This window comes from Monodon monoceros, unplaced genomic scaffold (genome assembly GCF_005190385.1).
Source record: "Monodon monoceros isolate NGI ecotype Baffin Bay Population unplaced genomic scaffold, NGI_Narwhal_1 Super_Scaffold_1, whole genome shotgun sequence".
NCBI classification, from domain to species: Eukaryota; Metazoa; Chordata; class Mammalia; order Artiodactyla; family Monodontidae; genus Monodon; species Monodon monoceros.
This window is the reverse complement of record NW_021703765.1, coordinates 61,682,860-61,707,194: the sequence shown is the minus strand read 5'-3', so window position 1 is coordinate 61,707,194 and position 24,335 is coordinate 61,682,860. Positions and strand designations below refer to the sequence as shown.

At 41.2% G+C, this 24,335-nt stretch overlaps 1 protein-coding gene across 2 annotated transcripts in view; it reads left to right on the top strand.

Annotated features, from left to right (window-relative positions):
- The window catches only part of MAPK1 (mitogen-activated protein kinase 1), a 95,371-nt gene that overhangs the window by 30,280 nt on the left and 40,756 nt on the right, over nt 1-24,335 (top strand). For both annotated transcript variants that reach the window (XM_029234034.1, XM_029234028.1), the window contains exon 2: nt 23,179-23,361. In XM_029234034.1, the coding sequence (XP_029089867.1) occupies nt 23,179-23,361 (183 nt within the window). The remainder of the gene's footprint in view (nt 1-23,178; nt 23,362-24,335) is intronic.

Below are 24,335 nucleotides of genomic sequence, written 5' to 3'. Positions count from 1 at the left end.
ATACATTTATATTTTTTTATAACCCTTCTTTCTTATATGAAGGGTAGCATAGTATAAATCTCTTTTATACTTTGCTTTTTTACTTAACATTGTATCTTGGAACTACTCCGTGTTAGTTTGTAGATCTTTTTCATTCCTTTTTTACAGCTGCATAGTACTCCACCATGTGAGTGTATCATAGTTCATTCAGCCTTTCTCCAGTGTATGGGTATTTAGGCTGCTGCTAGTATTTTGCGGTTACACATAATGTTGCGGTGAATTACCTTGTGCTTATGTATTTTCATATCACTGGAGATGTATGTTTAGGGTAGAATCCTAGGAGCGGGATTGCTGAATCAAAAGATAGGTGCAGATATTTGATTTTGGTAAGGACTGTCCTACCAACCTGTCCAGAAGGGTTTATAACCTGTCTTCCCACCAGCAGTGTTTGAGAGTTAATTGCATATATTTTATGATGCATACATATGAATGATTATTAGATTTTGTTCAGGGTCTTCCTTTCCTTATCTACTTCCTCTTCTATCATGATGGGTTGGGGAAAGAAAAAAACAACTCCAACTGTAGAAGGTTTTTTATTGGAAAGAAGTAAAATTAGTTTTTCAGCTCTGACTGGAGATTTTTTTACTGGTATTTTAGAGTTATAATTGTATGTTACAGTTTTCTACTTCACCTAGTTTAGCATCTGTTGTGTAACATCTCACTGTCTGCTTAGTTGTGCGGGCAGTTCTTTTCAGTTTAGATAATAATGCTGTTTGCTTCCAGTTTAAACACTTTTCCGTCTTCCACAGGTCTGGGCGGGTGTTAATATTTCTGACGTTGGGGCAGTTCGTGAGAAACTTGCATTTCTTGACTGACCTAAAGTTTCCATGATGGGGATGATCATCCGAGCCTTTCTTTCTCTAACTTGACTCATTGGGGTACAGTTTACAAAGGTGAGCAAGGGTGGCCTTACGAAGTAGATCATCCTCTTTCGGACTGTAGCTCCCTTTCCTCCTGCTCCTTCTCCGCTGTACCCCCACCTTTATGGTTTCCTAATCTCCTAGTCCTGTCTGGCCTGGGTCTGGATCTGTCTGCTGACCTCTCCTCTCTTCTCTTGACGACTCCACTCCCATTTTACGAGAACCCAACTGTTTATTTTGTCTGATCTTACAGGCTGATGGTATATGCTAAAGAAAATTACTGAATTGTCACGATCGACACTACTAAAAATCTCTGGATTCTCATTCCTGCTGGTCTCCAGCATATCTTGTTACTTGTCCCCATTCAGACCCTGATCTCACCTCCCTCCCCTCATGTTTGGTTTGCCTTTTCATCTCCTGCCTTCAGGTCTGCTCTCCCACACCTCATTTACAGGACATATTTGCCTCATGTTTCAGAGGAGACAGGTTTTAGGTTTTGGCTCATCCTGATGAAGAAGATCTAAATAGCCAGAACCTTCAAAATGGATAGGCTCCCTTGGGAAGCAGAATGCTTTCTGTATCGTGGTCAGTACGATGATTTTTGTTTTTGTCCTCGTTGTCTGCCGTCCTCAGCTTCTTTTCAGTTGCCCCATCAGAATCATGAGCCAAACCTTAGTTCATCACCAGCAAAAGGGCATAGCCAGTGGAGGACTACTGACCCTCGCATGGTGTAGTGGCTGAGAAACAGGGGTTTTGGAGGTCAGCACGCCTGGGATTAAATCCCAGTTCTGTTGGCTACTGGTTGTGTAATCAGAGACAAGTTACTTGACTCCTCCCTTCTGCCGTAGTTTCTTCACCTGTAAAGTAGGGGCTGTGCTTTACCGCCATAGGTTTGTGGTGAAGACAGCAAGTAAAGGTTTTTCTGAAGCTCTCAGCACTGTGCTGAGGGCTCAGTAAGCGGTGGTCATTATGGTTACTGAGGTCCTCTCTCAGTGTCTCACTCAACTTCAGGGCCAGAGGTGCGCAGAGCTGCCTGGGCGGCTACCCGGAATGCATAGCACTGGAGGAGACTCGATACTCTTAGTCTTGGTTCAATACGTCTGGCCGTTCTCAGAGCTCACCGCGAGCCAGCCCGACCTGGACCGTCCTAGAATTCTTGGCCAGTGAAGGCAGGAGAGAATAACTGAGGAGGAAGGAAATGTAGGGGGATGATCCACAAGTGAGTAGTAGCCCATATGCTTCATCAGGGTCTCTCTCATGACAAGTTCAGAGCATAGGTGAACTCCAAAGGTCATTTCTAAAGAGTACTGCTTGGATTAGAGTACCGATTGGATCTGTTGCAGAGTACTAACTCTGACTTTGTGCTACTCTAGTGTGCTTCAAATAACAGAGTTTATGGTTGTGGGGTTTTAGGATGATGATAGTCGCGGTACTAAATTCTGATGGGGTATCTTAGATCTAGTAATAGAGACGCATTTTTCCTATTAATCGGAGAGAAATGTTTTTCATACTTTTTCCTTTAATAATTTGTGTACTGGAGCCCACCAAAAATTTGTAGAACCTTTACTGAGTATAAGTCACTACAAGTCTTCATCTTTCTATGGCTAATATCTATGCATATATATGTATGTATGTATGTACATTCAGTCATATAATTTGGGTGTGGGTTTTTTTCCAGTCTCTTGTATACATATAAAAAATTTTTAAAGAAGTTTTGCACTTATCTTTGGAAGAAGCCTGAACACAGAATAATGGTATCTTCTTTTTGTAACTTGGCCAACACTATCAGGGCAGACATACAGGGCATAGCCAAGCTAGGACTAAAACTCAGACCTCCTGATTTGAAGTCTAGTTTTTTTTTCTGATGTTACTTTCTTTTTATGGTTTCATTGGATAAATTAATAAAAAATAATAAAGTAATTAAAAATGACTTCCACTTTTTTGGGGATGGTCTAATATCTTTCAGGCTTTTCATCTGCTGTTTTTGCAATCTTCATAACCCCATAGGGTTTCTTCATTTTTGAGTCAAGCAAATGGTTGCTCAGAGGTGTTGGGTAGTTCAGTGATGTCTCAGCTAGTAAGGGAATGGGCCAGAATTGGAACTCACCTGACTCTTTGGCCCGTGTTCTATTACTGAAGAGATTAAAAAATGCATATGTAGACAACCAAATTTGTTCAAGCTCTGGGCTGTACGGAGCACCTTTCCTAGAGAGGGTGCACATGTGTTCATGACATAAGTTGCAACATTAAGTTGCAATATCTGAAGTATTATTGGAGCACTCAGTCTTAATGTAAAATTATGATGGTTTTACAGCTAAAATGACTTTAGCTTTTATTTGCTCACTGAATGGTTCGCACGCTCTAAAGAAACCTTTGCACTGGCTTTCTTGGTTAGTAAATTATGAGAGAATCAGGCTAAAGGAACGAATACATTTTCTTTTAAAGCAGTCATTTGTATTATCTACCTACTTACTTTTGGAACATTAATTTGGATCAGTCTAACTTACTTAGCATCTGAAGACAAGTTAATTTTTATCTGTGAAACAAAGTACTGTGGTTTTGTGTTCAGATAATTAAAGTTCACCGAAATGGGTAGCTTAGAGAACAGCTTAATAGCTTTCTCTAAAAATAACCCATTAACAGTTGATAGCATTTTAGTTGCTTAACAACGTGTACAGTATGTGGTGCTAATGCATGAGGAGATAGCTCCTTCATTAGACAAACTTTATTATCCACAGATATTATTGAGCCTCTGCTATGAAATGACTGTAATGACAGGGGGCTGGGGAGGATGGGGAGAAAGCCTGAACGTACCAGAAATGTTATATTTACGCCAAGGCCTCAGAAATGACTGTGGAAGCCTGGGCATTTATTCTAATGATGTTGCCATTGCTCAAAACCTGTTTGGAACACTTCCTATGAAATTGTCCTCAGTATGAGCATATGAACCATGAGAGAAAATCAGCCCCAAGTTTTGTAGCATAGCTCAATTTTTAAAAATCACCTTTTGAGGTATAATTTTTTTCTTTTTCTTTGCGGTACGCGGGCCTCTCACTGTTGTGGCCTCTCCCTTTGTGGAGCACAGGCTCCGGACGCGCAGGCTCAGTGGCCATGGCTCACGGGCCCAGCCGCTCCGCGGCATGTGGGATCTTCCTGGACCGGGGCACGAACCTGCGTCCCCTGCATCGGCAGGCAGACTCTCAACCACTGCGCCACCAGGGAAGCCCTGAGGTATAATTTATATACAACAAAATGGACCTTTTCTTTGTGCAAAGTTCAGTTGAGTCTTGGCAAATATATACCCTGTGTAACCACCACCACAGTGGAGATACGGAACATTACATAACCCCAGGAAGAAGTACCCTTGTGCCCTTTGCTGTCAGTCTTCAGCTCAGGCAACCATGTATCAGTTTTCTATCACTGTAAATCAGCCTCAGCTTACCTAGCGTTTCAGATAAATGGAATTTAGAAGTCTTTGCTCTTTTTCGCCTGGCTTTTTCACTTAGCATAGGGTTTTCCAGGTTCATCCTTGTTGTCGCATGTAGTCATTTCCCTTTTGTTGCTCAGTGCTCTTCCATTGCACGGTAACACACAGTTTGTTTACTCTTTCCTTGTTGATGACTATTTGGGTTGTTCCAAGTTCGTGACTGTTATGAATAAAGCTCCTACAAACATTTGTATACAAGTCTCTATGGATGTATATTTTCTTTATTTTTTAATTGAAGTAATTTGACATACAATATTTTATTAGTTTCATGTGTACCACATAGTGGTTTGACATTTGTATACATTGTGAAATGATCACCACAATACGTACAGTTACCATCTGTCACCATACAAAGTCAATACAGTATCATTGACTGTATTCCCTATGTTGTACGTTGCATCCCCGTGACTTAATTATTTTATACCTGTAAGTTTGTACCTCTTGACCCCCTTTACCTGTTTCCTCCCTATCCCTACCCCCTACCCCTCTGGCAACCACCTGGGTTTTGTTTTGTTTGTTTTGTTTTTTAGATTCCATGTATAAGTGACATCATGTGGTATTTGTCTTTCTCTGTCTGACTTATTTCACTTAGTGTAATGCCCTCAAGGTCCGTCCATGTTGTGGCAGATGACAAGATTTCTTTCATTTTTACAGCTGACTGGTATTCCATTGTACACATATACTACGTCTTCTTTATCCATTCATCCATTAGTGGACACCTAGGTTGTGTCCGTATCTTGGCTATTGTCATAGACATATATTTTCATTTCTCTTGAGTAAATAATTAGGAGTGGAACTGCTGGGTTGTATGGTGAGTGTGCATTTAACTTTTCAGAAACCACCAAGCCTTTTCATAGTGATTGTACCATTTTGTAGTTCCACCTGCAGGGTATGAGAGTTCTAGCTTTTCTACATCCTCATCAGCACTTGGTATGGTCATTCTTTTTCATTTTAGCCATTCTAATGGGTATGTTATGTGATTTTAATTTACATTTCCCTTATGACATCATTCATCTTTGTATGTGTGTATTGTCACACAAAAAGTGTCTGTTCTTTTGCCTATTTAAAACTTTGGGTTGTTTTATTTTGAAGTTGTAAGAGTTCTTTATATACTCTAAATACAAGTCCTACATGTTGCAAATTTTTTCTCCCATATGCACAGCTCATTTTTGACCTTGACAGTATTATCTGGCCTGTTCACCCACCTTTCTCACTAGATCCCAGTCAGCACCTTTCCTTTTCAATCTCAGTAACTCCTCCTGTCTCCACTGTCGTCATCTTGTACATTCCAGAGGCTTTACCACTGCCCTTAGAGGTGTGCTGCTTTTTCTTTTTGTGAGTATTTTACTGATTTGAGAGTGCTGCTGGTTCACAGTGCCCTTGAGTCTGGGACGCCGAATGTCCTGCAGTAGGCGGCATGATTTCGTACAATGAACTGACTGGCTTAAAATGCCAGTTATGTGCTTGTTGCTTAGTCCAAGCCACTACCATCTCTTACTGGTGCTATTGCAGTGTTTCAAATGGTTTCTTTTTTCACTCTTTCCTTTTTACAATTTATTCTTCATATCACAGCTGGAGAGAGCATTTACAAATATAAATTGGGTACTTTTAGTCCTTCCTTAAAGTGGAAGTGCACTTAAGATGAGTCTTAAACCCTTAGCACAACTTCCAGGTCACAGCCTCATCCTGAGCCATGTGCTCTTGGCTTGGTATGTGCCCGCCACCAGTAGCCTTCTTTGGGGTCCACAGATTCACCTGCCTAACCTCTCTCTGTTCAGTAGAACACTTGCCTTCTCAGCTACCCCTCACCTGGCTAATTCCAGCCTGTCCTTCAGGTCTCTGTTTTAAATGCCACTTCCTTAGAGAGGAAGAGCCTTCCCTGAGCCCCTAATTTAAACCAAGTTCTCTAGTTATCCATGATGATGTTAATTATAGCATTTGCATTTTTTCTTAGTATCTATCATAATTTATCTATTTTTAATATATGTCTCCTTACCCCACCCCCCCTTTTCTTCTTTTGGCCTTGCCACGCATCTTGTGGGATCTTAGTTCCCTGACCAGGAATTGAACCTGTGCCCCCTGCTGCACTAGACCACCAGGGAAGTCCCCTAATACATGTCTCTTTATATTTCCCCCATGTTGTATAAAGTTTATGAGAGTAAGGAGCTTTCTGTTTTCGCTGTAGTATCCATAGCGCTTAACAATGTAGACGATTAATGAATACCTGATAAAATTGATTTTGACATTTGAATGGTTTTAAGTTTATTCATTGTGCCTCCTTCAAGATCCCAACTAACATTTTTTCTCTTGAGTACAAACTTCTATGTACTAGTTTTCTGTCTCTGCCATTTGCACTGAATCTGTAAATTGCCCTGATAATAAGAGTTCTTAATCTTTTTTGTGTCATGGATCTTTTAGGCAGTCAGTGAAACCTGTGGCTCCTTCTCAGATTAGTGGGTTGTCTTTTGTTTTGGCTTGTTTTTTTTAATCCAAAATAAGTTTATTGGGATCGTTTCCCATTCATCTTGATTCAGGGTGCTTTTAGTGCTGCTTCCAACTGAAGGAGCATCCTTCTGTAAGCCTTGCTTTTTCGTCCTGTAGGCTGGCAGAGGACATTAGAGCAGCCAACACACAAAGCTACTGTTTGTGCCTGGCTAGAGATGGTGGTGGTTTTATAGCATCCTGGGCATTTCACATCCATGAAGTAGGAGGTGGGGCTCTGCAGCAGGTGCTTCTTGTTGTGTGTCCTATTCTTGCGAGGGACGCAGGAGATCCTTTGTGAGAGGCATGTTCTCCTGAGGAGGTCCAGTGGTCTTAAGTGAATAGAATAAATTATGTAAGGTTACCAAGGAAATCGGTTATGTTGAAGTACTGTTTTAGAAAATACATCTTTAATGTGTGTGCTTCTTTATTAATGCCTTAAATAGCAAGATCAAGCAGCAGATGTGACAACTACTGTAATTTCAAAGTAGTGAGACATATAAATATTTCGAGAATTATAACTGTAGGCTTTTTACTGGTCTTAATATTTCTGTTTAGCCTCCTTCAGTCTCTGGAAATACCTGTATCTCTGATAGTGTCATTCTCGTGGCTGGAGAATTCTTTCTGTTATCAGAATAAAGTACAGATTTGGGAATTGTCTTTACTAAAGGAATTTAGAGCCTGAACCAAGATGGCAGAGTAGAAGGACGTGCTTTCACTCCCTCTTGTGAGAACACCAGAATCACAACTAGCTGTGGGACAGTCATCAACAGGAAGACACTGGAACTCACCAAAAAAGATACCCCGCATCGAAAGACAAACAAGCAGCCACAGTGAGATGGTAGGAGGGGCACAATCACAGTAAAATCAAATCCCATAACTTCTGGGTGGGTGACTCCAGACTCATCCACCAGAAGACCAGAGAACACTTATACCACAGAAGTCCACCCACTGGAGTGAGGGTTCTGAGCCCCACGTCAGGCTTCCCAACCTGGGGATCTGGCAACGGGAGGAGGAATTCCTAGAGAATCAGACTTTGAAGGCTAGTGGGATTTGATTGCAGGACTTCGACAGGACTGGGGGAAACAGAGACTCCACTCTTGGAGGACACACACAAAGTAGTGTGTGCATTGGGACCCAGGGGAAAGAGTGACCCAAGGGAAGACTGAACCAGACCTACCTGCTAGTGTTGGGGGGTCTCCTGCAGAGGCAGGGGGTGGCTGTGGCTCACTATGGGGACAAGGACACTGACAGCAGAAGTTCTGGGAAGTACTTCTTGGCGTGAGCCCTCTCAGAGTCAGCCATTAGCCCCATCAACGAGGCCAGGTAGGCTCCAGTGTTGGGTTGCCTCAGGCCAAACAACCAACAGGGAGGGAACCCAGCCCCAACCAACATCAGTCAAGCAGGTTAAAGTTTTACTGAGCTCTGCCTACCAGAGCAACAGTCAGCTCTACCCACCACCAGTCCCTCCCATCAGGAAACTTGCACAAGCCTCTTAGATAGCCTCATCCACCAGAAGGCAGACAGCAGAAGCAAGAAGAACTACAATCCTGCAGCCTGTAGAACAAAAACCACATTCACAGAAAGATAGACAAGATGAAAAGGCAGAAGACTATGTACTAGATGAAGGAACAAGATAAAACCCCAGAAAAACAACTAAATAAAGTGGAGACAGGCAACCTTCCAGAAAAAGAATTCAGAATAACGATAGTGAAGATGATCCAGGACCTAGGAAAAAGAATGGAGGCAAAGATCGAGAACATGCAAGAAATGTTTAACAAAGACCTAGAAGAATTAAAGAACAAACAAACAGAGATGAACAATACAATAACTGAAATGAAAACTACACTAGAAGGAATCAATAGCAGAACAACTGAGGCGGAAGAACAGATAAGTGACCTGGAAGACAGAATGGTGGAATTCACTGCTGCGGAACAGGATAGAGAAAAAAGAATGAAGAGAAATGAAGACACAGCCTAAGAGACCTCTGGGACAACATTAAACACAACAACATTCGCATTATAGGGATCCCAGAAAGAGAAGAGAGAAAGGACCAGAGAAAATATTTGAGGAGATTGTAGTCGAAAACTTCCCTAACATGGGAAAGGAAGTAGCCACCCAAGTCCAGGAAGCGCAGAGAGTCCCATACAGGATAAACACAAGGAGAAACACGCCGAGACACATGGTAATCAAATTGGCAAAAATTAAAGACAAAGAAAAATTATTGAAAGCAGCAAGGGAAAGATGACAAATAACATACAAGGGAATGCCCATAAGATTAACAGCTGATTTCTCAGCAGAAACTCTACAAGCCAGAAGGGAGTGGCACGATATACTTGAAGTGAGGAAGGGGAAGAACCTACAACCAAGATTACTCTACCCAGCAAGGATCTCATTCACATTCGATGGAGAAATCAAAAGCTTTACAGACAAGCAAAAGCTAAGAGAACTCAGCACCACCAAACCAGCTCTACAACGAAAGCTAAAGGAACTTCTCTAAGTGGGAAACACAAGAGAAGAAAAGGCCCTACAAAAACAAACCCAAAACAATTAAGAAAATGGTCGTAGGAACATAACATATCAATAATTACCTTAAACATGAATGGATTAAATGCTCCAACCAAAAGACACAGGCTTGCTGAATGGATACAAAAACAAGACCCATCTATATGCTGTCTACAAGAGACCCACTTCAGACCTAGGGACACATACAGACTGAAAGTGAGGGGATGGAAAAAGATATTCAATGCAAATGGAAATCAAAAGAAAGCTGTAGTAGCAATACTCAATATCAGATAAAATACACTTTAAAATAAAGAATGTTACAAGAGACAAGGAGGGACACTACATAATGATCAAGGGGTCAATCCAAGAAGATATGAAAATTACAAATATATGTTTACCCAACATAGGAGGACCTCAATACATAAAGCGACTACTAATAGCTATAAAAGGAAATCGACAGTAACACAATTAATAGTGGGGGACTTTAACACCTCGCTTATACCAATGGACAGATCATCCAGACACAAAAGAAATAAGGAAACACAAGCTTTAATTTAAATGACACAATAGACCAGATAGATTTAATTGATAATTATAGGACATTCCATCCAAAAACAGCAGATTACACTTTCTTCTCAAGTGCGCCCAGAACATTCTCCGGGATAGATCACATCTTGGTCACAAATCAAGCCTCAGTAAATTTAAGAAAATTGAAATCGTATCAAGCATCTTTTCTGACCACAACACTATGAGATTAGAAATGAATTACAGGGGAAAAAACATAAAAAACACAAACACATGGAGGCTAAACAATACGTTACTAAATAACCAAGAGATCACTGAAGAAATCAAAGAGGAAATCAAAAAGTACCTAGAAGGCTTTCCTGGTGGCGCAGTGGTTGAGAGTCCGCCTGACGATGCAAGGGACGCGGGTTCGTGCCCTGGTCTGGGAGGATCCCACGTGCCGCGGAGCGGCTGGACATGTGGGCCATGGCTGCTGAGCCTGTGCATCCAGAGCCTGTGCTCCGCAACAGGAGGGGCCACAGCGGTGAGAGGCCTGCGTACCGCAAAAAAAACCAACAAAAAAATAAAAAAACCTAGAGACAAATGACAATGAAAACACAATGATCCAGAACGTATGGCATGCGGCAAAAGCAATCATAAGAGGGAAGTTTATAGCTATACAAGCCTACCTCAAGAAACAAGAAAAATCTCAAATAAACGATATAACCTTACACCTAAAGGAACTAGAGAAAGAAGAACAAACAAAACCCAAAGTTAGCAGAAGGAAAGAAATCATAAAGATCAGAGAAGAAATAAATGAAATAGAAACAAAGAAAACAATAGCAAAGATCAATAAAACTAAAAGCTGGTTCTTTGAGAAGATAAACAAAATTGATAAACCATTAGCCAGACTCATCAAGAAAAAGAGGGAGAGGACCCAAATCCATAAAATTAGAAATGAAAAAGGAGAAGTTACAACAGACACCGCAGAAATACAAAGCATCCTAAGAGACTACTACAAGCAACTCTGTGCCAATAAAATGGACAACCTGGAAGAAATGGACAAATTCTTAGAAAGGTATAACCTTCCAAGACTGAACCAGGAAGAAATAGAAAATATGAACAGACCAATCACAAGTAATGAAATTGAAACCGTGATTAAAAGTCTTCCAACAAATGAAAGTCCAGGACCAGATGGCTCCACAGGTGAATTCTATCAAATGTTTAGAGAAGAGCTAACCCATCCTTCTCAAACTCTTCCAAAAAACTGCAGAGGAAGGAACACTCCCAAACTCATTCTATGAAGCCACCATCACCCTGATAACCAAAACCAGACAAAGATACTACAAAAAAAGAAAATTACAGACCAATATCACTGATGAATATAGATGCAAAAATCCTCAACAAAATACTAGCAAACAGAATCCAACAGCACATTAAAAGGATCATACACCATGATCAAGTGGGATTTATCCCAGGGATGCAAGGATTCTTCAATATACACAAATCAATCAATGTGATACACCATATTAACAAACTGAAGAAGAAAAACCATATGATTATGATCATCTCAATAGATGCAGAGAAAGCTTTCAACAAAATTCAACACCGATTTATGTTAAAAACCCTCCAGAAAGTGGGCATAGAGGGAACCTACCTCAACATAATAAAGGCCACATACGACAAACCCACAGCAAACATCATTCTCAATGGTGAAAAACTGAAAGCATTTCCTCTAAGATCAGGAATGAGACAAGGATATCCACTCTCATCACTATTATTCAACATAGTTTTGGAAGTCCTAGCCATGGCAATCAGAGAAGAAAAATAAAAGGAATACAAATTGGAAAAGAAGAAGTAAAACTGTCACTGTTTGCAGATGACATGACACTATGCATAGAGAATCCTAAAGATGCCACCAGAAAACTACTAGAGCTAATCAATGAATTTGGTAAAGTTGCAGGATACAAAATTAATGCACAGAAATCTCTTGTATTCCTATACACTAATGATGAAATATCTGAAAGAGAAATTAAGGAGACACTCCCAGTTACCATTGCAAAAAGAATAAAATACCTAGGAATAAACCTACCTAGGGAGACAAAAGACCTGTGTGCAGAAAACTATAAGACACTGATGAAAGAAATTAAAGATGATACCAACAGATGGAGAGATATACCATGTTCTTGGGTTGGAAGAATCAATATTGTGAAGATGACTATACTACCCAAAGCTATCTACAGTCAATGCAATCCCTGTCAAATTACCCATGGCATTTTTTACGGAACTAGAACAAAAAATCTTAAAATTTGTATGGCGACACAAAATACCTCAAATAGCCAAAACAGTCTTGAGGGAAAAAAACGGAGCTGGAGGAATCAGACTCCCTGACTTCAGACTATACTACAAAGCTGCAGTCATCAAGACAATATGGTACTGGTACGAAAACCGAAACACAGATCAATGGAACAAGATAGAAAGCCTAGAAATAAACCCATGCACCTCTGGTCAACTAATCTATGAGAAAGGAGGCAAGGATATACAATGGAGAAAAGACAGTCTCTTCAATAAGTGGTGCTGGCAAAACATGTAAAAAAATGAAATCAGAACACTTCCTAACACCATACACAAAAATAAACTCAAAATGGATTCGAGACCTAAATGTAAGACGGGACACTGTAAAACTCTTGGAGGAAAACATAGAAAGAACACTCTTTGACATAAATCACAGCAAGATCTTTTTTGATTCACCTCCTAGAGTAATGGAAATAAAAACAAAAATAAACAAATGGGACCTAATGAAACTTCAAAGTTTTTTGCACAGCAAAGGAAACCATAAACAAGACGAAAAGACAACCCTCAGAATGGGAGAAAATATTTGCAAATGAATCAATGGACAGAGGATTAATCTCCAAAATATATAAACAGCTCATGCAGCTCAATATTAAGAAAACAAACAGCCCAATCCAAAAATGGGCAGAAGACCTAAATAGACATTTCTCCAAAGAAGACATACAGATGGCCAAGAAGCACATGAAAAGCTGCTCAGCGTCACTAATTACTAGAGAAATGCAAATGAAAACTACAATGAGGGCTCACCTCACGCAAGTTAGAATGGGCATCATCAGAAAATCTACAGACAACAAATGCTGGAGAGGATGTGGAGAAAAGGGAACCCTCCTGCACTGTTGGTGGGAATGTAAATTGATACAGCCACTATGGAGAACAGTATGGAGGTTCCTTAAAAATCTAAAAATAGAATTACCATATGATCCAGCAATCCCACTACTGGGCATATACCCAGAGAAAACCATAATTCAAAAAGACACATGCACCCCAATGTTCATTGCAGCACTATTTACAATAGCCAGGTCATGGAAGCAACCTAAATGCCCATCGACAGACGAATGGATAAAGAAGATGTGGTACATATATACAGTGGAATATTACTCAGCTATAAAAAGGAAAGAAGTTGGGTCATTTGTTGAGACGTGGATGGATCTAGAGACTCTCATACAGAGTGAAGTAAGTCAGAAAGAGAAAAACAAATATCATATATTAACGCGTATATGTGGGACCTAGAAAAATGGTGCAGGTGAACCGGTTTGCAGAGCAGAAATTGAGACACAGATGTAGAGAACAAACGTATGGACACTAAGCGGGGAAAGCTGTGGGGGTGGGGGTGGTGAGATGAATTGGGCGATTGGGATTGACATGTATACACTGATGTGTATAAAATTGATGACTAATAACCTGCTGTATAAAAAAATAAATAAAATTTTAAAATTAAAAAAAAAAAAGAATAAAGTACAGATTTCTCAGCTTTCTTTGTGTGACGTTACCTTTTGCTTTTCGCCCAGATGAGCTCTAAACTCCAGCTGTACTGGACAACTTTGCACTTGTACCCAGCCTTCCATGCTTTAGTTCCTGTGGCTACTTCCTTCTGCAAGCCTTTCCTCATAGACTGCATATTAAACCCTGCTGTGCTTTCTAACCCACCTTAAATAAATACCACCTTCTGAAAGAGGTTCACAGATATTAACATAGAGCAATGTCTGACACATAGTAAACACTCAATAAGTTGTAGATATTATTAAATAAGAATTGTTCATAAGATTTCTTTTTATTATCACCACCCAACTATAAATATCTTGAGTGATGTCCATATAAGAAACAAGACAACACAATATATCAGTAATTGTGAGTAAACATGATGTAAAGTGAAAATATGCCTCATATGTAATATACATCAAAAATAAAAGTCTTGACCTGGGGGAAACAAGACTTGAAAGTGCTGCATCAACCCTGTTAACTGTTGTTGCTGTTTGCACTGTAGTAAGTATGACTTTGAGAGGAGGAGGTGTGATCAGGAGTCGAGGGTGATCAGGAGTCGAGCCGCCCTGTGGGCGGCTCCTCACACCCCACAGCCTTGGAGGGTGTGTGAGAATGCAGTAGCCGAATTGGAAGTGGAGCTGGTGTGGGCACCACCAGCACTGGAGAGTAGTGACCATGCTGAGCGCCCTGCCATCAGGGCCATGGACAGACCCAGATATACCTAGAAAAAAAGCAGGAAAGTTCAGGATGACGGGGGAATGTCAATTTTATGAGACACGATCAGAGAACTTCTAACAGTGAAAGGAACTATACCACAAAAGTAAAGCTATTCAAATGAATAGTCTTAAGAATAAAGGTTCTTTCCTAAACTCTAATAACCAAATAACTAGAAATCCTGAAATTTTGGAATAATGCTTTTTTAAAGAATAAAGGGTACAGCTTTCATGGAGCAATTTGGAGCAGGCCTTTTTTTCCCTTCACATGCAAGACTGCTGTCATTCCAGCTGGCAAACGTAGTAGATTTGAAATGGCTCCTCTGTTTCTCAGAGTCCATAATATATCAAATTATTTCTGTATGCCCAAGTGGGAATCCGAAAATAATTCTTTTATAATCTCAGAGCTTAATACCATAGGTATCTGAATGCAGCTTCTCTCAGCTAATACTTGGGCATAGGCATAAGTTTTCACTCTGTTGTAATGACAGTCTCAGCTACTAAGTGGTGCCTGTTGCTAAGTTGGAAACCAGTGTAGAGAGAGCACTTGTATGTTTCTTTTTTCCTTGACATTTAACACTTTTCTAGAAATATTTACTTTCCCTCGGATTTTGTACATGTGAAGTTGTTAGACTCCAATTAAATGTATGTTAATCTCCTTCACCTTGTCCCACAGCTCGCTGGTGCTCTGTTTCCCCAGATGTCTCCATTGCATTACATTTTGGCTAGATTCTACTGCTGTGTCTTCTAGGTCACCAGGTTTTTCTTCAGTGTATAATCTCTTGCTAATTTCAACCATTGTATTTTTTTCATCTCTAGAAGTTCATTTTGAGTCTTTCTTATACCTTCCACTTCTCTCTTTATATTGTGCTCTACGTTCACGAACATATGGAGTATATTTATACCAGTACACATGATTGTCTACTAATTCTATCATCTCTGCTTCCTAGGTATGTTTTTTTATTGGCTTTTCTCTTCATTATAGATTGTATTTTCCTGCTTTTTTGTTTTGTGGCTGTTGTTTTTACTGATTTACAGTATTTCAGATGTACAGCAAAGTGATTCATTATATTCAATATTTATATTTTTTTCAGATTCTTTTCCATTATAGGTTATTGCAAGGTATTGAATATAGTTCCTGGGTTTTTTTTATTTTTGGGGGGGGGTTTAGATGTTGATTGGATGCAAGACACTGGATTTTACATTGAGTGCTAGGGCTTTTTTTGGTATTTCTTTAAATACTTTGGGACTTTTTTTTCTGGGATGCAGTTAAGTTACTTGGAACACTTTGATCCCTTGAAAGCTCTCTTTTAAGCATTTAGTCCAGAATAGCCTTTAGTCAAAGGCTAATTTAGCCCCAGTACTGAGTCAACACCTTTCTGAGGACTCAGTTTTTTGTCCTGGTGTGAGGAGGTCTTTACTGGAAAAGTGGTAGAAGAGGAACTGTTCCCAGCCTTGTTCCACATGGATTAGTCCATCTGCTCCTCTCTGGTGGCTCCTTCCCCAGCCTTGGAATTTGATCATGCACAAGCTCTGATCATTATCAGCTGGACATTCAGAGGGAACCCTCTGCGGATCTCCCCAACCTTCTCTGAAGTTCTCCTCTCCTGTACTCAGCCGCAGAAATTCTGAGTTGGACTCTCCAGATCTCGAATTCTGTCTAAACTCAGGGAGACTACCAGGCTCCATTTGGGTTTCCCTTCTCTTTACTGAAACCTGGTAACTCCAGGCAGTAAGCTGGGGCAGTCACAGGACTCAGCTTGCTGGCCTGTGTTGCCTGTTGCTGGGTGTCAGAAAACTGTTATTTCATAAATACTGTCTGGTTTTTTAAGTTAAGAAGCAAAAGCCTGTGAAGGTATTTAGAACTTTAGGAACTCATTTAAAAACTCAAGTTATTTCCTTCAAGCTGCCTTATCTTATATTACCTACCCCTCACTGGTTATTTTTTTCTCCCAACAGAATAGACAGAAATAGTAAGACAAAATACAATTTAAATTACGTTTTAAATCACTCATGGTCCCATCATCCTAGCTTGTTCTGTATATTGCCTCTTCTAGATAAATATTTTTAAGCTGCAGTCTGTTGGTTTATTTTGAATCTCACCTTTAGTTAATACAATCTTCATACTTAGTTTAATGGCTGCATATATAAATATTATATATGTTATATATATTTATATATATATTATATATATATATATAAATATTCCATAATGTATTAATCCTTATGTTTGGCAATACAGGTTTTGTTCTTTTAGGTAGTTTTGCAGTAAGTACCTTCAAATATCATCCCTATTCTTAAGGATGCTCAAAGGGAGAAAGGCAGGTGGGATGATGTTCTATTTATTTCAGTCTGCAGTGAGATTTAGCCTATATTGGGTATTTAGTAAATGTTTGTCAAATGATTGAGGTGGAACATAACTTAAAGTTCAATTAGGTAAAGTTTTCAGTTACCTTTTTAGGAATATTTTTGTTCCATTGGGCATTCATTTTTATTTTTATGGGGGGTTAAAGTAATTATGAAATGTTTATGTTTCCTTCTACTTATTAAATTAAGCCCATATTTTCTACATGTTAATTATAATTATGTCATCAATTTTGGAGGTATAATTTAGTGGAAGACCTTCTTCAGATAAACTTTTATGTTGGAATAATTTTAGGTTTACAGAAAAGTTGCCAGGATAGTGCAGAGGGTTCCTGTAAGCCCCCACCCAGTTTCTGTTTCCCTTGATATTAACATCTTACATTACTGTATGCGCTTATCAAAACTGAGAAACCAGCATTGGTATAAAGAAATTTCAGACTTTATTTGGAATTTGCTTTTCCACTGATTTCCTTTTTCTGTACCAGGATCCAATCCAGGGTACTACATGCATTTAGTTGTTATGTCTGCCTGTCTCTCTGTGACTGTTTTCTCACTTTTCTTTTCATGACTTAAAGAGTAGTCGTCAAGTATTTTGTAGTATATCCCTCAACTTGGGTTTGTCTGATGTTCTTCTCACTATTAGCCTGGGGTTACAGGTTTGGGGAAAGAATATCACAGAGATGAGCTGCCTTTCTCGCCTCATCCTATCAGGGAGTCACAGTGTCCACATGACGTCACTGGTAGTGGTAACTGATCGCCTGGTGGAGGTGGTATCTGCCAGGCTTCTCCACTGTAAAGTTACTGTCCTTCCCTCTTCACATGCTGTTCTTTTGTTTTTGTTTTTGTTTCTTGCGGTACGCAGGCCTCTCACTTGTTGGCCTCTCCCGTTGCGGAGCACAGGCTCCAGTCGCGCAGCTCAGCGGCCATGGCTCACAGGCCCAACCACTCCGCGGCACGTGGGATCTTCCCGGACCGGGGCACGAACCCGTGTCCCCTGCATCGGCAGGCGGACTCTCAACCACTGCGCCACCAGGGAAGCCCACATTCTGTTCTTTTGAAGCAAGTCTCTAAGTTCAGCCTGCCCGCAAGGTGTGGGGGCTGGGAGAGATTGAGTCCCACCTCCTGGAGGGGAGAGGATCTACACATATTACTCCAAGTTCTTCTGTTAGGAGGATTTGTCTCTTCTCCTCCACTGTTTGTTTCTCCCCTGTGAATTTGGTTACAGCTGCTAGAAAGAAGACATAAGTGATTTAGAACGTATAGTTCTGCCATTGAGGAATATAGTCTAATTGAATGGAGAGCATTTGAACAGGACCAAGCTAGGAAACATGAGGTTTATGAAGTAGGCACTACTTCTTGAGTTGCCTGTGGCCACTTTCTCCAAAGCTGTGGCTCCACCATCGTTCCAAGTTGGCTAAGACGGCTCCTGCCTGGTGCACTCCCCTCCCCATTCCATTCCTTCAATAAACTACTACCTGAGGGAACTTCATAAAAGTATCGCCATGCTTAAAATCCCTGCCTAACATCTTTTGGTGCCTCCCCAGCGTAAAATTTTAGATATTTAAGCATGGCCTGGTTCCTGCTTATGCCTCCGGCATCAACCCCATCCGTGTCCCCTTGGGTCCCACTCTCTTGCCGCAGGTTCCCGCAGGCCTCTGTAGCTTTGCGTGCACCTCTGCTTTGCCTGAAGTGTGTGCTGCCTTCTCACACCTGCCTAGTTTTGGGGAGTCTTCTTTTCACCCCACCTGGTCCGCCAGCCTTCGACCCACCCACTGCTTTCATAACAGCCTGTGCCTTTTGGTTGTTCCCTTGGATTTGCCAGTCATTCTCCTCCTCACCTTCTTTAAAAGTGGTCACCTGTGCTGCTTCCACTCCTGTCCCCACTCCCCTCCACTTACTGCCACCCAGGGCACCACACATCAGCTGATTGCAGATTCATTGAATGCTTTCCAATTGTTGTGAAGCATTCTTGTTTGGAACTCTTTATAATCTTGGCTTCTGAAACACCACTCTCTCCTGGTGCTTATAGGTACTTCCTCACTCTCTAGCTGGTTCCTCCTCCTCTGTCTGCTCCTGAGTTCTGTCATCAGACCTGTTTTCTCCACTTATCTCTCCTCAGTAGTTCAACCCTCTGTGGCTTCCGTTAAAAATTCCCATATCTTACTCCTAACCTTGTTCTCTCTCTTTAATGCTGCTAGAAGCGCAGAGCCATCCGAATCACCTGCAAGCCTCCTCAGATCTTTAAATCAGGAAATACAAGACTGTCATTGTCTTCCCCTACCCCCATCTTCATTTTGTGCCTCCCAAACCCAGGCCTGCCCCTCATGTTTTGTTTGCAAGGCCTGGGTCAGGAATACAAATGGAGCATCACATACCATATAAATCAAACTAAGAAACAAGAAATGTATTCTCCCCCCCCCACCCCCGAGACATAAACTTTCTTAAAGACCTGGAAGATCAGGTTCAAATTGAAAAATCTTGGGCTTTTTAGAGTTGGGTGTCAGCAGTTCGAGGAGAGCAGGCCTCCAGCATAGCCCTCTTCTCTTCCCAGCCAGTGCTGTGCCCCCCCAACCCCCATGAGCTGGAGCTTGTGGACCCCCAGCCCAACAGTTCACGCACCATGTATACCCTGCAGATAGCTCCCCTTGGCCACCGCTTGTGGTACACACCCTGGAGGAGCATTCTGCTCACCGCCTTGGGATTCTGGGGCTCCTGATGGCACATTCCCCGGACCCAGTAATCACCACTGGGTGAGGAGGTGCCTGGTTGGGTGAGGACCAGCTGTCCCCGTAGATGGCCTGATTGTTTTCCTCTCCACATGTTGCCTCTCGCCTTCTCTGTGCCCTTGCTCCTCTTTCAAAAGCCTGCTCATCTTTCAGGGTATGGTTTCTACAGGCCTCATCTTCTTTTAATCCTCTCTTTGTTGCCCTTATTTGGACTTAATCTACCCAGCTTCTCCTTGGGTTTCAGAAGTGCTTTACTGTGATAAAAGCAGTGCATGCTGTCTGATCCTGTCTCCTTCCCTCACTAAATTGCCAGTTTTTTAAGAGCAGGATCGCTGATTGGCTTTGCCCCCAGTACTAACACGAAGTCTCAGAAGTGGGAAGTGCTTGACAAGTGTGGCTTGAATCCACCGCAGCTCTGGCGTCACCCTCCTGTTGTTGTGGTAACCCTGTCAAAACAGGAAATGAGGTTAGTTTAGCATGACTTGTTCATAATTGACTCATGCTGGTTCCCTTTTCTTCCCTAAACGATCACAAAATGTCTGTTAAATAATCTACTCCAGAATTTCGTGGGCTTCTACTTCCACATTAACTGGTCAAATATAGTTCTGGAATCTCTGTTCCCACCCACCCTGGCCCTGGAATTCACAATGCATTTGGAGAGCCCTGGCTCCTTTTTTTAATTGCTCTCTTAAGAATTGCTTGATGAACAATATACCAGTGTACAGTTTAAGTTTTGACATATTATACACCCATTAAGCTATCAAAACAATTAGATAATGAACATTCATCGCCTCCAAAAGTTATCTAGCTTCCATTTCCATTTGTGTAATCCCTCCCACCCAGCAGCCCCAGGTAAACCCTTCTGATGTGCTTTGTGTCCTCATAGACTAGTTTGCATTTTATATAAGTAGAGGTACTTTTCTTTTGGTCTGGCTTCACTCAGCATAATTATTTTGAGATTCATCTGTGTTGTATGTATCAACAGTTTGTTTCCTTTTATTGCTGAATAGTAGGAATCTACCGTTTTAAGAATTGAATGTGCTCACCTCTGGGCTTGACCTCCCATTCCCCACCATTTATGTATCTCAGGATAGAATTCATCTGGGACTTGAAGCTGCATTTATGTAAGATGACTGGGTGCTCTCAATAGCTTGAGCTCGTCAAGGGCACAGTAATAGTATAATCTTTGTATCCTGTTAGTATAACCAAATGGCTGGATAAAAGTTCCCTCCTTTACTTAGGGGTGTGTGTCTGTCTGTCTGTCTGCGCCTCTCTCTCTGTTTTATTTATTTATTTACTTTAAATTTATTTTTTATTTATTTTTGGTTGCATTGGGTCTTTGTTGCTGTGCGCAGGCTTTCTCTAGTTTCAGTGAGCGGGGGCTACTCTTCGTTGCGGTGCGTGGGCTTCTCATTGCAGTGGCTTCACTTGTTGTGGAGCACGGGCTCTAGGTGCGTGGGCTTCAGTAGTTGTGGCACACAGGCTCAGTAGTTGTGACTTGTGGGCTCTAGAGCGCAGGCTCAGTAGTTGTGGTGCATGGGCTTAGTTGCTCCGCAGCATGTGAGATCTTCCAGGACCAGGGCTCAAACCCGTGTCCCCTGCATTGGCAGGCGGGTTCTTAACCACTGCGCCACCAGGGACACCCTCTCTCTGTTTTAAATAACATACCCAGTTCCAATTTCATCACTGAGTGTCAGTCGGTACTGTTGGAGGGGCACATTGACCATAAGCCCCTCTCCCCAAGCAGTCTTATTCTCAAAGGCAAGTTTATGCCCGTGTTTGACTACCATGCTTCAGTAAAACTGGATATTTATTTATTTATTTTTAATTTTAAAATATTTATTTATTTATTTATGGCTGCGTTGGGTCTTCGTTGCTGCGTGCGGGCCTTCTCTAGTTGCGGCAAGCAGGGGCTAGTCTTCTGTTGCAGCGCGCCGGCTTCTCATTGCGGTGGCTTCTCGTTCCGGAGCATGGGCTCTAGCTCTGTGGGCTTCAGGAGTTATGGCATGGGGGCTTAGTAGCTGTGGCTCATGGGCTCTAGAGCGCAGGCTCAGTAGTTGTGGCACACGGGCTTAGTTGCTCCACGGCATGTGGGATCTTCCCGGACCAGGGCTCAAACCCGTTTCCCCTGCATTGGCAGGCGGATTCTTAACCACTGCGCCACCAGGGAAGCCCTGGGTATTTATAATGTTGAGTGTAAACCAATATTTTATAACTATTTTAACCTGTGTTCTCTTTTGTTGAACTCAGGCTCTAAAATCTGAATTACCAAAAAAGTTTTGATTTCTAACAGTATTTACTCCCAGTGTTGAATGAGCTTGCTTGAACGACATATCCCTTTGCCTGTCTACCTAAAAATCAGTGGTTTGGGCCTTCTTGCAGCAAACCAAAGCAAAATAAGATTTGAGTAGCTATTCTTTTATTTAAGGAAATAGACATCATTTCAAAGTGTTGGGGTACCCGAGTGCAATGTATAAATGGTGTGAGAAAACTGAAGCTGAGTGAGACAGGGTCCCTCCTACAGCATAGTTTTGTGGTAGAGTCAAACAGATGCATCAGTAATTCTCAGTATAAGTAGACTGATAGATATCATTATAGAAGCACAAACTTGAGAATAAACTTATTTTACTGTTTCCTGTTTCTAGCACTTACCCAGAGGAGACCAGAAGTAATGTCTTACTGCCCGTCCGTGTTCTTTCATTGCTTCGGTCAGTGGACCAGATGTTGATACTTGTTAATATGAAAAGCTCTTACAGAAAAGATTCAATAGAATATTGTTCATAAAGATAGTAGTAATATTCAAGATTCAGATTCATCATAAAATTGAAGATAAAATTATTATTGCTTCTGCTTGGAATTCTATTAAGTCAGACCTTCAGGACAACTTGGAAAGAACTGGGCCCTATGTTATGGCTGTGAAGGTATTTTTTGAACAATACTATTTAGGTTTTGTTATAAGACTACCCAAACATCTTGATTAAATTTCTTGTGGGGGGGAGGGGAGGAAGAAATAGTCATGTCATTTTGCACGTAAGACAAAGTTGTTGCAAGCAATCAATGCATCCTCCTGCCCCACCTTTTAATTGAAGTATAGTTGACTTACAATATTAGTTTCAGATATACGGCATAGTGATTTAGTACTTTTACGGATTATGCTCCATTAGAAGTTATTACAAGATAATGGCTATAATTTCCTGTGCTATGCAGTATATCCTTATTGCTCTCTTGGGTGCATTTTTGTTCGGGTTGAAGATGTGGTTGATGGTCAATTGATTGTGCTGAGTCGGTGGAATCTAATCCAACAGTAGGAAGTTGTTTTGGAGGCAGAAATGATTGCTCTCACCAGAATGCAGTTGCTGTTAAAAACAGTGGGAAAATGGCTTATGTGTGTCATACGCCCATGTTCCTGGGTTTATGAAAATGGGCATCTGTACAGTTCCCAGGGCCAGGCCCTCTGTTAGTTTTGAGATTCTGTGTGTGCTGCGTTTTGCCAGCCGCATCCTCCCTAGCTTAAGGCCTCTGTGGATTATACACATGCTTCCTTCACGTGTATGAAACAAGTATTTGCCCAGAGTGCTAAACATTTAATACTTTACCGCCTTGTTCTGAGAACTGTTTTTAATGCCATCTCCCCTCCTCCCCTCCTTTTTTATTTATTTTTTTAGCTCTGCTTATGATAATGTCAACAAAGTTCGAGTAGCTATCAAGAAAATCAGCCCTTTTGAGCACCAGACCTACTGCCAGAGAACCCTGAGGGAGATAAAAATCTTACTGCGCTTCAGACATGAGAACATCATTGGAATCAATGATATTATTCGAGCACCAACCATTGAGCAGATGAAAGATGTGTATCCTTTTCAGGCAGCTGCTCCACTGCTCCGTCACCTGGTTGAGTAATGTAACTGGACGTGTCTGCACTTATAGGGGTGGAGGAAAAGTAATAAAGCACATTTAAGGGGAAACTGTACTTTGCTTGTCATTTACTGTAATACTTGCATCATTTACATTTTTTCTCTGATTCATTTCTTTCATTTGTCAGTAACTGATTTTAGTATCTTTTTGGCAAATCCAATATTTTCTGTCAGTTTCAGTAAAGATTTCCTTTAAGTGTATAGTGGAAAATTTTGGAGAACACCTTTTCCAGTCACGTGTTTGCCACTCAAGGTATGGTTTGTTATGATGGTGAAAAGGAAAGAGCAGTCGACTGTGGAAGAGGGTGCCCTGTACAGCACCTGGTTAGGTCCAGACTGTCCTGATCTTAGCGCCATTTCACATCTGGGTCCAGTTTTCTCGTTTTTAAAACTGGCGTGCTTGCCCTCATGATCTACAAGGCTGGCTCAGCTCTGAAGTTGTATGATTAACTATGACAAACATTTAGAAATCTGGACTAAGCAGGTAAAGGCTTGGGTAAAGGAGGCTGCCTGGGTAAAGACTGTGTTTGAAAGGTACAAGTGTGAAGTGTGCTGAGGAGGACCTGACGAGAGAAGGTTCCGGTTCTGGCCGCAGCAATGTTCCCACCAGTTTGCCCACTTTGCATTCTGCCCCTCCAGGGAGAGGCAGCTCACTATCTCCAGGCAGCCTTTCCATTTTTATTTTATTTATTTTTATTATTATTTTTTAGCCTTTCCATTTTTAGACCACTCTGTCACTAAGTTCTGATATTTTAAATGAAATGCCTCCTCCTGCCATCTGTTGTCCTGCTTTACCTTTTGCCTTGAAAATCACAACTGTCAGATGACAAGTTTTCCAGTCATGTTTCCTTCAAATTCTGTACCATGTCTCATCTAGCATGAATCTGTAGATCTGTAATATTTACACAGAA